We start from the raw sequence: 14,657 nt of genomic DNA, 5'->3' as shown, positions 1-14,657 counted from the left end.
AGAAAATTTAATAAAATTATGTTATAAAATAAATCGTATTTTCTTTTTCTTTTTTAAAAAGTAAAAAAAAACAAACAAACCATTGAACATATACATGCACACATACGTATACACACACGCATAGAAATGAGCCTAATTGTATAATATATATGGACAAAGAAACCGTATAAAGTTAATACGAGAAAACGAATGTTACGTGGTGTGTGTGTGTGTGTGTGTGTATATACCTGTGTTATATACGTATGATACCATGTTGAAATTTATGTTACCTTAACATCGCCAAACATTTCCACGAGATCATGGGAGCCACTGCCAAGTGCTAAATGATACAATATATCTTGATCCATTAGTTCGATATTTGGATTCCTCAGCCTTACGGAACCATCTCTGTATCTGAAAATTCATCAAATTTTATCATTATTTTACAATCGTTTGTTATATTTCTTTTCGTCGTTTTTCAATTTGAACGTAAACGAAAATGATCTAATATTTTCCTTTCCAGCAACGTATTCGTTAAAAATCGAATAAAAGATAAGACATCGACAATCCCTAAACTTAATTTGCAAATACACGCATATATGTATAATATACGTATGTGTGGGTGTGAGTGTCTATCTGCGTATGGATGTGTATGTGTCTACATGTGTGTGTGTGTGTGTGTGTTACGATTTTGCTACTATTTTCATTACAAAAGTATGCGTTCATGAGTCAATACCGCTAAGTTGTGCCAACAATGTCTGATTGGTTATACTATCTTTCGATGTAAATAAATATGATGAAATAATATTATAAAAAGTATCATTGTATTAAATAGATCGATAATGTAATATCGAAATTATCAATATAAAAATAATGTTGTTTATTTAGATATTAAGTATAAAATATTTTCGATATAAAAATAATAGTTATTTATTTGTTTTTATTCCGATATTATTTATTGGCCAAAACAATAATATATGTATATATTTTATTTATCTTATTTGTTTTCTCCTTCTTCTTCATAATAATTAGAGAAATGAAATATCAAAAAATAAAATAATGAAAGTAAAAATAAATATGGATAAAAATAAATATTCTTTTCTTTTTTTTTATTGATTAATAAAATTAATAAATAGTTTTCTGATCGTAAAGGTAAACTGATATCCAAGGACGTGCCTTTGATCCAATTAACTTGAACTTAATTTTCGATTTAAATAAAGGTTTATGGCAAGCCATGGATATATTGATCGACATCGTCGAATGAAATTTATCGTCGAAACCATAGAAACTGAAGATACTAATCGTGTTCAAACGTTACGTTTGATTATTCAACGGATATTTTTAATGAAATATAATAAACACTATCTTATCGTTCTTTCTTCTATTTTATTTCCATCATCGAATCTTTTCCTTTAGATCAGATAACAACGAATAGAACGTATAAACAAATAGGTGTATACAATAAACGTAAATGATATTATAAATGTCATTACATTGCTCATGTAGAGTTACAAAAAATATAATAACATTTAATATGTAATATATATATACATAACAATTTTTAAAAAATTATGATAGCCTCTATTTTTTTTTTTATCATTTATCTATATACACATAAACACATTTAATATGTAATGTAATATATGTTTAATATGTAATATAATATGTGTATATAACTATTTACTATTTCGTTAAATTTTCTATAAAAGAAAAAAATTATTTTTATTTTTCCAGTTCTTTTTTATTTTGTTACTATTATTTTTGCTCTAAAATTTTTTTTTTTTTTTTTTTTTTTTTTTTTTTTTTTTTTTTTTTTTTTTTTTAATAAGTAGTATAATATTGATTGTTTCTATAAAATTTCTATGCAAAAATAAATCACCAATTCAACATCAATTAATTAATTATTATGATTAGATGTTTAAAAAGAAATTGCTATTGATTAACGCGTTGGAAAAAAAGAGAAAGAGAGTTTCTTTTTTTCTTTTTAAAGCAAGTTTTTTGTTCAATTTTAATCCTTGTTAAATTTCAATATCAATTTGAGAATAAGACTTGTTCGATTAATCATTTTTATTCTTCCATCAAACGGAATATCGATCACAGAATACAGTTAAATGCCTCTCTTAACTTTGTCGAGGTCACGGAAAAAAGTTTTGAGACTTCTTTAATTACTCGAGAGCGAGTTCTCTCTGTTTCAGCGACATTGAAAAACGATCGGAGCAATTTCAAAGGAAAATCGCAATACATGTATATATAAATACATACATATAATATATATATACACACACAAACATATACGTGTATGTATATATATGTAGATATATATATATAATATATTTATAGTACATATACATTTTATTTACATGTATATAACATATATTTGTCGTGTGTGTAGACATATAAATGTGTGTGTATATGTGTACACACACATATACACATATATATAAATAATCATGAATAAAAGGTGACTCAGCACGATAACGATGAACTTGGAATTTTCATTAACATGCGACTATAACTGCAGAGAATGATGCATCTAGTAAACTATACAAAACGTTTTAATACATAAATCCTTTATTTGTAAGATTAGGTAGAATAAAAAAATAAAGAATTAAATATATTTTAAAATATTACCTTTTTTTATTAATGCTTGCCCAATAATCAGTTATTGATTTTATATTAAAAAAAAAAAATAAATAAATAAATAAAAGAAATAAAAAAAAAATGAAAGACTGATAAGATAGGCATAACATTTTCTATGTTAACACAAAATTTTTTATTTATGAATATTATCAAAAATTATTGCATTGTTAAACGATATTAACAACTCTTCACTTTTTAAAAATAATAAAAAGATACAAAATTAATTATACGGGACAAATAAGTACGTCTCGTATTGTTAACTAGGACACCAAGATGAATACGTAAAAAAAAAAAATAAATAAATAAATAAAAATAAAAAAAACTGTGAACAATATTTTTCTTCCTAAATAAAATACTGTAGAATATGTAAGTAAAAAAGTTTTATTTGATTCGTAGAAGCATACAGATGCTTCATGACGAACTGTAATCATTTTCAACACAATCATATACTGATATTAAATAAATGCACACACATATTTGCACAATATATATATTCACATATATATAAACCAATCGATCCTTTGACCCTCTCTGTATATGTGTGTCCATATATATATATATAACCGGATGAACCTTATATCCCCCCTTATCATCAATTACTGGGCATAATTCACCATCCGTTGATCTAAGAATTTTTTCTCTTCATATTGTAGGGATTTCATCTATATATATATATATATATATAAAATAATATACATATAAACTATATGTACAATTATACACACACACATTGAGAGAGAGAGAGAGAGAAAGAGAGTGAGAGAGAGAATACACACACATACACATAATTAACATTTTTAATTGCAAATATTATCATAAATTACGAATATTAACATTCGTAATTTATGAATGTGTGTGTGTTCATTTTTTATTAATCAGCTTATATACGGATGTCTGTCTGTAGATATCTGAGGAAATATCTTGTAACAGGTTGAATTCAAAAGAAAATTCATCAAGAAAATTTTGCATCACTTTTGAGTTAGTTACAAAATGCATGAAAATGTTTCTTCTTATTTTCGATATTTTTAAGTTATAAAAGTCGATAAGTTTCTTTCTCTTTTTTTAATTTAATTTAAATAATTTTTTTTTTATATATTTATGTAATAATGATTCATATATTCAATAGTGAATTATATCTAATAAAAAGTCGGTATTATATACCGTATAATAATATATAATAAATAATCAATATCTTAAGAATTAAAGTTAGTTTGATTTTTCAAAGCTACAATTTGAAAAACGATCATCATACTACGTAATATTTCAAAGCCGATTACGTCAAATAAGATTATTGATCTTCAATCAAAATCAAAATAAACGACTGTTTAATTAGTAAATAATGTATCTGTATAGCATGGAGTATGAATTAGAGCATAATGTGATTGTAATCAGTCGCTACGATACTAATTATTTTGTAAACAATGCATAGTAGCAAATTTTTACTTGATATAATTTTGATTCCAAATATAATATAAATATTCAAAAAAAAGAATGGACGGTCTATACGAAGTATATAAACGATGCATAGAAGCAATTTTTTACTAGATATAATTTTGATTGGAAGTACAATATAAATATGCAGAAAAGAAAAAATAGCCACTGTATATGTATATGTCTGTGTGTTTATATATATATATATATATTTTTTTTTTTTGTATTATATATATATATATATTATGGGGACCGGAAAGTAATGTCGCTTTCTTAAATTAAATTCAAACGAATAAATTTTTAACAAGTTTTTATTTTTAATCAAATATCGACATGCGCAGAAACGACATTACTTTCCGGTCCCCCTAATAATACAAAAGTATTCATATATATATACATATATGTATATATATATGAAAATAAAAAAAAAACTACTATAATGACCCTACCTAACAGCACTGTTGTTTGGATAATCAAATTCGTCATTATCGTTACTTTGTTTATCCTCAGATGAATTCAACTGACACTCGTGATCATTCTCTTCTCCGTCTTTCAAATTTTTTTCACAGGTACAAGTAGGCATCTTGTAAGTTTTTTTTTCAATTTTGTCTTCTTTTCCTATCAGAACTAAAAACCGGTACGCGGTCCGTCCGTTCGGGAATAATCTTGGAATATATTCTTCTACGCTTTGAAGGGAACCTTTATACTTCTCCCGTCTTTCCCACCACTATCAACGATACTGGCACATACAGACCTCTCTTCTGATACTGTCGATTCGCTGCCAGCAGACATTTTCTATACATATACGTTTTTATATATATATATATATACGTTTTGCATATATATATATATACTATGTGTATGAACATAAAACATACATATATATACACACACACACATATATGTATATACAATACGGGTACATACAAGAACGCAAAATGTTTTTTACTGAAACAAATTCATGCATTAGAAATGTATCGCCTCTCTTGTCTGTTGCGTTATCATTACGTTACGTTTCACATATGCATACAAGTATCTAGATATATACATATAGACTTATATATATTACGTATATACTATATAACATATATATATACAACACATATATATCACATATATGTGTATGTATATATACATATATATATAAATATAATCATCCTTATTGTACTCTTAAGAATAATATGACTTGTTATTGATCTGTGGATTGATTGTTTTTCTTTTCGATTAGATATGAGATAACGTATCCTTTTTTTCTCTCGACTCGATCGATAGATCAGATATTAGAAATTTTGTCATAATTATCATATAAACGCGAATCAACTCATTCTAATTCCAATTATGAAAATCAAATGATTCTTGAATTTACTTTCAACAATTTTAAAATTCATTCATTGTAGTATCTGTTAGTTCAAATGAAAATTTAATCCGAATCAATTTTGAAGGATCTATCACGGGCCATCGCTTTTTGCTATCCTTGGAACACACGAATCGCCGATTGGATTTGCTTTTGACGGTTTGAAGAATTTCCCAGGACAAATCGATCTTTACGGCCTAGTAAAGATCCAGTTCGAAAGGAGACAAAAAGAGATAGATGAAGAGAGAGAGAGAGAGAGAGAGAGAGAGAGAGAGAGAGAGAGAGAGAAAGAGGGACAGAAGAAAATTTGCGGAGTTTCTAAAGTTTTTTCTTTCTTTCTCTATCTCTGTTTTTCTCTTTATCTTATTTTCTATATCATTTCATAGTTTTAAAAGTAAACCGATAAAAGACGTCAAGCACTTAAAACAAACTTTTCTTCTCGCGCGTTCCCTCCCATAAAATGGGACGAAAAATTCTCGTTTCGTATCAGTTCACAACCATATGTGAGTATTTACAAGAAATTTATCACATTTTTTATTACATTTCCTTATCGAAAAAAAAAAGATCTATTTGATAATTTCATTATAACGTAATAAGAAATATTGATGTATAATATTAAATATAAATTTTTCTTCTTCTTTTTTTTTCTCCCATAATAATAATTAAATAAATGAGAATTAAAAATAGGAAAGAACAGTAAAAAAGAGGAAGAAAAAAGAAAGAACGTTTTTCCTATACTTCGTTAAATTTATTCCATCTTCTTTTACGATCCCATATGCTCAATAAATGATATGAATTTTGTTCACGTGCTAGCAATAACTCTAAAAGAAAATTATGTATCAAATATGCCAGCCAACGACATCGTAGAAAAAAGATATATGTAGGTAGATCGATTGGAGAGGTTTCCAAGATCTCGTTTTATATATTCAAAAAATTTCTCTCTCTCTCTCTCTCTCTCTCTCTCTCCCTTTTTCTCTCTTCCTTTCTCTCTCTCCCTTTCTTCCTTTCATTCTATTTCTTTACAACCGACATTTTTCCTCGTATTTACGGGACTACATTGCTCCCAACAGTATTCTCGAGAGAGAAAAAGTAAGAAAGGATATTTCACAGTTTTTTTGAACTGAATCCGGATAGTGATACACCACCATAAATGGCAAAGTGAGTTGAAGTGAGTGGCAAGTAAATTGAACATCGATTCAAAACTAGTCTCTCTCTCTCTCTCTCTCTCTCTCTCTCTCTCTCTCTCTCTCTCTCTCTCTCTCTCTCTCTCTATCTATCTCTATCTATCTCTATCTATCTCTATCTATCTATCTATCTATCTATCTATCTATCTATCTATCGATTTATCTATCTATCTATCTATTTATCTATCTATCTATCTATCTATCTATCTATTTATCTATCAATCTCTTATATGAGACCAGTAAATACAAGTACGAGAAGACGTCTCGTGAATTAGAAATTTTTCGTGTTTTTCTAGCATATTTTAATATATATCGATCGTTCCTGAGGATCTTAATAATCAATTTTATTATCTTCGATTAAATCGACTCTCGAAATCGTAAAAAATATTGTTCGATAAACGAGCAAATTCTATAGAATTTCTTTTTTCTGATAACATCTACGATTATCGTATATATCTTGTGAAAGAAATTGCACACGCTCTTCTACTTTCCTTTTTATTTTTTTTTTCTTTTATTTTTTTTTTTTTTTTATTTATTTATTTTTTCTTTTTTTTCTTTTATTTCTGACTTTACAACGTGCTTCGCGAAGCACAACGAATATGATCTTGCAAACTTCCTTCTACGTTGTTTATAATCTATTCCAAACGTGATGTAGTTACATTTATTCGAATATATTATTTCGAATGATTTCGAATAAATATTAATAAATATTCGAAATCATTCGAAAGATTTTTGTATGGGTATAAATTGGAGATCATAATTTTCTTTTTTTCTTTTTTCCATCATTTATCCTAAAAAACATACATCGAATAATCAATAAGAATTCGATTTTTGTCAAATATTTTGGATCTGAAAGATTTTCTCTAAGACTGAAGACTTGTATTGTTTACCGTTTAGGATTTTTATAAATATTGGAGATTAATTTTGTTTATCATTAACGATTTTTTTGTTAAAAATCGGGCATTTACATCTTTTGAAATTCGCAGAATACAACGAGAAATATATATGTATCTAAGAATTATCAGGCTTATATCACTTCTTACGATTCGAAGAATTTTACTAAAAATTAGAGGTTATTATGTTTTGTTTTTTATATCATACCGTAACGAAAAATGAATAAAAATTCAATTTATGACATTCATGACCTGAAAAATGTTTACAAAGATTAGTAAATGAGTATTTTTTTATCATTTACAATAACGAGAAAAGTATACGTACATATATACATATATATATATATATATATATATATATATACAAAAGGCGCACACGCGCACGCACGTACATATACACATACGTGCATATGTATATATATACGATATATTTGATAAAAAATTTATTACTGTACTTCTTTGTCACGAGCGTGATTCGACAGTAAATAATTTAGAACCAAATCAAAATTTATCAGATTATTTAATTTATTATTTTCTCGATTTATCTATTCCAAAGAAAAAATTCTTCGATAGGTCTTTCAAAATTTTAACGAATCATTTATCCTCATCTTAAGAAAAAATTAAAAAGAATTATGAATTCATGAATAGAAGAAAATGAACGTATACACATATACATATTATTTAAATACATATGTTCATGTATGTCCGTGTAATGGTTACTATTGCATCATTTGAGATAAAAGTCTATTACACAATAGAAGATTGTGAATCTGGAAATTCCTAAAATTATGAAACTTAACAAGTATGTAAAAAAAAGAATTTCCTCTTGAGTAAAATGTTTTTATTATTATTATTATTATTATTATTATTATTATACTACTCGTTTGTTAGAATAATAAAAATTCCCTTAAAGTTTCGATCTTTATTTCCTTCTTCTTCTCAAAAAGTTGTCATAAATATCGATTTACTAGAAAAAGTTTTTAATATGTATCTACATTTTATCCGTCGATTTTCATCGACACTCGAAAAATAAATAATGATATCTAAAATTTTTTTATTACCTATCAACAACTCGAAAGAATCTACGAAGTTATTAATTTGAAACAATGAAAATTTAATTAAAATTAAAATTCATTAGAAAATAGGAAAATATTCCGTATACTACGTATTTATCGTTGAATATTAATTATCAAATATACGCGTAAGCTACTTATGTTTAAGCGTTGTTATAAATATAAAACTTTATTTTATATATTTATCAGAACGTTTGTAATACAACATACTAATATAGTAATAAATTATGTTACATAATCTCTCTTTTCTTTCTTTTTTCTATCTTACCCAACACAAAAAGATTAATACGTGATTCCAATATTGATTATTAAATATACTATCTACGCTGAAATAACTTATGTATATTTATTAGAAATGTCTGTAATAAATGTCTCTTAAGATAATTTTTTTTTCTTATACTTAGTACAAAATATTAATTTGTGAGAATTAATGTCGATGATATTAAAAATGTTAGCATGAAATAGATACGTATTTACACAAATAAATATTCTGAAAGGATATTTTATATTTTGCAAAAAAAATAAAAAAAAAAAAAATAAAAAAGAAATTAAAAAGAAATAAATAAAAAGAAAGATGTATTTAGATTACGTATTACCTCGTAGTTCGTTAACTGTATTACTTGTGTTCTAACGTTCGACAGAAAAAAAAAATCCGAAGAGATATGACATGCAAAGCCTTCTTTTTTATTTGTTTCATTTTTTTTTATTTCTTTTTTTTTTTTTTAGGTATGTCGGTCGTGCCTTTAATGGAGCTTGATAATACTTTGAATTTCACGACATTCTGATCCACTGGAATTAAGGAAACCGATGCGCCATCGTGGCTCGAGTGACCTATGACCTAATTTTCAAGCATAAGAACGATGGATACCGTTTGATCCATTCTCTTCTTATTTTTTTTCTCTTTTTTTTTTCTCCTTTCCACCACCCTAGTATCATATTTATTATTAACATAATATGACACTCGTTTGTGGAAACTCATTTGCAATCTTTTTTTAGATGAAAAGTAAACTAAAATTAGTATAAAAAAAATAAAGTAATAATAATATGAAGAAAAATAAGGGGATGTAAAAAAAGATTCAAAACATAATTCGACAAATTATTACTTGTTATTTATTAATACTTATAAATTATCGACTAGAGAGATAGATAGATAGAGAGAGAGAGAGAGAGAGAGAAAATCGACTCGAGTAAAAGCAATTAAATCCTTCATTTCAAAAATCCAATGAAAAATACTGTGTGACAGGAGAATCTCACGATGACAGTCGGCCTTCTATTCTTTGTCCCGTTAACAACAAAGCTATATAATAGCTTCTAGCTATACATAAAATAGTAATATATATATATATATATATATATACACAGTTACTTTTTCTCATTTTCTCTTTCTCTTCGTCGTTTGTTGCTTTCTGTTCTAATAATCTCCATTGAGATTCTTTCACTAAAAACTATCGGAAAAGAGAAGATGTAGAAGAAGAAGGAGAAGAAGAAAAAGAAAAAAAAATATAATATCTGAACATCTCAACGATCATTTTAAACTCTTTCATTTTTTAAACGCACGTTTTAAGATAAAAAGTGAGAAACCTCCAGTTGAATCAAAGTATCTTGTATGTGCGTGTACATATATGTGTGTGTGTGTGTGTGTATGTGTATGTAACGTTTAAAAGACGTCACGTTTGAAAATCTACCATTTGCTGGCAACGTATATATGACTTGCTCGTTTCACACGTCATTAACACGAGTAAACGACCCCGTAACTTTTTCCCTTTCCGTCCGTGTAAAATAGAATCGACGACAACCCGACGAACAAATCTTCACGTTCTAGCCCTTTTTCTCATTCTCGTTATTTACGAAAATAAAAAAAAAAAATATTCAACGAATATGTCGAAAGAACGATTCGATTTCCAGATTCACGAGTTTCACATTGTCTATAACTTATAAAGTATGGTTAATTTGAAAAACGCGATAGTTAGTTAGAAAGTTTCGACAATGTTTTACATTAATGTTCTTCATTCGTGTAAATGGATATCTGCTTTAAAAAAAGGAAAGAAAAGAGAAAAGAAAAAGAAAAAGTAAAAAGAAGTTACATGCACGCTCTTATAAATCTGTATTTCTTTTTTTTTTCTTTCTCTTTTCTTTTTTTCCTTCCACTTAAAACTTCGATGAAACTATATTTTCCTTCGTTTATAATACTTTGTGTAATTTAGAAATGTAACTTATGTAACACAATTTTATTATCGATAATATTTAAATTTTATTTAGTTTGAAACTTTTAACAAAAATAAATATAATTTTATGTAAAACTTTTTCGTAATGTTGAAACTATATCGCACACAAGCACGCACATTTATCTGTATGTGTTCTATATTTTCTGAATGTCCTGTTTCATTAAAAAATTATAACAGAAATATCTATATCATTTTATCCAACCAAAACTTTATCTAACTTTGAAATTTACGCGCTCACTTATTCACGTATTTTTAAAAAGTTTTTATTTCGTATATTTCGTCACAAAAAATTGTTAGTTCACATTTAAAAATTAATGTTTGTTATAAATGTAACTTACACTAATTGTTTATATTAGTACAATTATAATATAAATTTCATGTGACATATGACATATATTAATTAAACACGAAGAAAAAGTTTATTTGTAAATAATTAAAATGAAATATATTTACGCTAATTAAAATTAATTTATTTTTAATAAAATTTATTCTGTTCGAACAGAGAATGCGAATAATAATTGCATAATATATCTATGTAAGTGAGTACATGTGTACCTGCATCACATACTATACATACGGAAAATCTATAATACTCGTATTAATAGAAACACATCGATCCCTTGTTTCTACCCAAACTCTCTCTCCCTCTCTCTTTCTCTTTCTCTCTCTCTTCCTCTCTCTTTCTCTCTCTCTCTTCCTCTCTCTTTCTCTCTCTCTCTCTCTCTCTTTATATAAAAATTTCACTTAACTGTTCGAATACACACGTTATTACTGTTTTCAATTAATTTCACATTATTTGAAATCACGCGTATATAATTAAATCTGAATTATATATATATATATATATATATATATATATATATATATATATATATATATATACGTATGTATGTATGTATAATTATTACATACATACGATTTTAAAATTACTATATATATTACTGTTAATAATACAATAGAAAATTTTAACACACCCATAATTTTATTACGCTAATATAATATTTCCATTATTTCCAATATTATTTTTCTTACAAAATTTCTACCAAAATAAAAAAAAAAAAAAAATACGTACAAATTTATGATTATAATTATAATAATATCCACCTAATCTTAAGATACTTATTATCTTAAGACCACTAATCTTAAGATATATATTTTACAAAACTTTGGAAAATTTATGATTACATAATAAATAAATAAAAAGCTGATATGTTAAAAATTCCTAAAATAATTTTTAAAGTTATAACATTATAATCGGATAAGAGTCACGTTTCCTTTATCCTTCTCACATTTCTTTCTTATTTTCTCTCTCTCTTTCTCTCTCTCTCTCTCTCTCTCTCTCTCTCTCTCTCTCTCTCTCTCTCTCTCTCTCTCTCTCTCTCTCTAATCATTGTGAAACGACGAACTAACAATAAGGGGAAGGAAACGTAGGAAGAAATTCTCCGATCGATTCCAAGTTCTCCGTATTGTATGTCATCTAAACAAAATCGATCAGTACACGAAAATATTTATCTGACGTGCCCATGTACCAATTCTATATTGGAAAACGAAAAAGATAAGATAAGTTTTATATATATCGTAATATCCATAGATACATATGTACAGACATATCGTATATCTATATGTATGTATATGAACAAGTGTTGGTTTCGATATTGAAAGACCACGGGAAGAGCTCGGTTTCATTAGATCCGTTCGCGAAGAGAGGCAGTATACGTGAATTTAGTGAGAACGATCATTGAAGAAACTCAACAAGTGTTAGAGAGAGAGAGAGAGAAAGAGAGAGAGAAAGAGAGAGAGAGAGAGAGAGACAGAGCTAGAATTAAAGCTACAGCTAAATTGAAATTAATGAAGTAATCGAAACGTATCTGTAAACTTGAGCCCTTCTTTTTCTTTTTTCTTAAATATCACGTCGGAATATTAATTTTATTCTTTGACAAAAAGGTTGACTTCGAAAAAAATAGAAAGAAAAAAAGTACAAAATTCTAAGAGCATAATTTAAGATGGAAATAGAAAGAAATTTGTCTCGGATTGGTCGCAATCGCGTACTTGAAATGGCCGTACAATTGGGACTTATTTGGGACATCGATTTTCGCCATTTTAAAACTTATTATACGCAGAAATCGCAAGAAATCGCAAGAAATCGCAATTTGGCATTTTAAAACTTACATACGCAAGAAAATCGACATATCACGTTTCTTTGCTGATATTTAGATCACCTTAGGACATATTAAACCGCGTAATCACATTTTTATTTAATTTTATTCAAAGAAAAAAAGAGGAAGGGTTGGAGAGGAGGGAGAAAAAAAGGAATGAGCCAGCTTCGTTTTGAATATCAACGACGACGAGAAATAAAAAAAAAATAAAAAAAAAAAAAAGAGAAAGAAAAAATGAAGAAGAAAAGAAAAGAGAATAGTTCAGCTTCGTTTCGAATATCAACGACGATGAGAAATAAAAAAAAAAAATAAAAAAAGAGAAAGAAAAAATAATAAAAAAAGAGAAAGAAAAAATGAGGAAGAAAAGAAAAGGAGAATGGGTCAGTTTCGTTTCGAATACCAACGATTACGAGAAGTACGAAAAATGGTTACAGAGTTCTTAGAAAAAGAGGAGGAGTCGAGTAAAATCGAAGAAATTTTTTAACCAAAAAAAGAAAAAGACAAAAATTGCGCGTACTTTTCATACATTACAAAGAAAGAGAATGTCTAACAACAACATGAATCCGTATGTCTTTCCACGGCCATATCAAAAGTAGCGCGTATCGTAGAGAGAGAGAGAGAGAGAGAGAGAGAGAGAGAGAGAGAGAGAGAGAGAGAGAGAGAGGGAGAGAGAGAGACAGAGAGAGAATGTGAAAAGTCAATTGATAGATAAGGGCCCATGTCTTTCGAAGGAAATGAACAAAAGGTCCTTCAGTGACAATGAAACAAAAAGAGAGAAAAAAGAAGATATAAAAAGAAGAAGAAGGAGAAGAAGAAAAAGAGGAAAAGGAGGAAGAAAACGAAGACAAAGATAGAGAACGAGAGGGGTATAAAACGTCGTGACCCAACCCTTCTCATACAACCCCTCGACGAGAGCACAAGCCACTGGAAAAAATGGGAAAAAAAGAAACAAAAAAGAAAAAAAGATAAAAAGAAAAAATAAATAAATAATAAAAGAAAAAAGTGAAAAAGAAAGAAAAACGAGATTGTATCTTAAGAGAGATATAATCTGTCAATATAAAAAAAAAAAAAAAAAAAAAAAAAAAAAAAAAAAAAAAACAAGAAAAAAAAATCAGAGATCGATAAAAGTGAAAGAAAATAACTTACTCGTCGATTTCTTCGTCTTCTAACAGGAGACTCATCTTTACGATGTCGATTGTTCGTCGTCTGTTCGATGATGAAGTTAAACGAGAGCGAACAAAATATTAGATTCGATCAAATTCACCGTCTCGCGATCACGCTAAAGGGTGTAGTCCTTCCGATCCTCCGCAGGACTATACTCGCGAAAGATCGTCGCGGTTCGACACGACGTGTCTAAACGCATGCGCTTTTCCGCTATTTCCTTCCCTTATTACTCGATTCTATCTCTCTATCCCTCTCAAGCAAAGCAAGACACACGCACGCGCGCGCGCGCGCTACATTCCAATTTCTCTCTCTTTCTCTGTTCTATTCCCTTCTCTTCCTTTCCCCTTTTATCTTTTCACTACCCCTTACCGTGAACCTACGGCCGACGAATTTAACACTAATTCCAAACATTTTGAGAATCCCACCGCGATACGGCGCTACCGTCGCAACCCGTCTAACCAGAATTATTATATTCATTCTTTTTCATTTTATCCAAGTAACTGTTCTTCTGTCTGTTCTATCCTGTTTTCTTTTCTCCATTTTTCTCACTTCTTTTGG

General features: G+C 27.8%; 1 protein-coding gene across 3 annotated transcripts in view; it reads right to left on the bottom strand.

Moving 5' to 3' along the window:
* The window catches only part of LOC124953798 (uridine phosphorylase 1), an 18,739-nt gene extending 4,153 nt beyond the window's left edge, over positions 1–14,586 (bottom strand). For 2 of the 3 annotated variants that reach the window (XM_047505709.1, XM_047505710.1), the window contains exons 1-2: positions 4,500–4,812; positions 270–393 (exon numbers count right to left, since the gene is read on the bottom strand). In XM_047505709.1, coding sequence (XP_047361665.1) covers positions 270–393; positions 4,500–4,633 — 258 coding nt within the window. In that variant the 5' untranslated portion in view covers positions 4,634–4,812. Of the gene's footprint in view, positions 1–269; positions 394–4,499; positions 4,813–14,081 lie in introns of those variants that run through there. The other variant, XM_047505711.1, reaches the window with a different exon arrangement.
* Positions 14,587–14,657: the final 71 nt, after the last annotated feature.

The sequence above is a fragment of the Vespa velutina genome, chromosome 13, assembly GCF_912470025.1.
Source record: "Vespa velutina chromosome 13, iVesVel2.1, whole genome shotgun sequence".
NCBI classification, from domain to species: Eukaryota; Metazoa; Arthropoda; class Insecta; order Hymenoptera; family Vespidae; genus Vespa; species Vespa velutina.
This window is presented reverse-complemented; position numbering and strand designations above follow the sequence as displayed.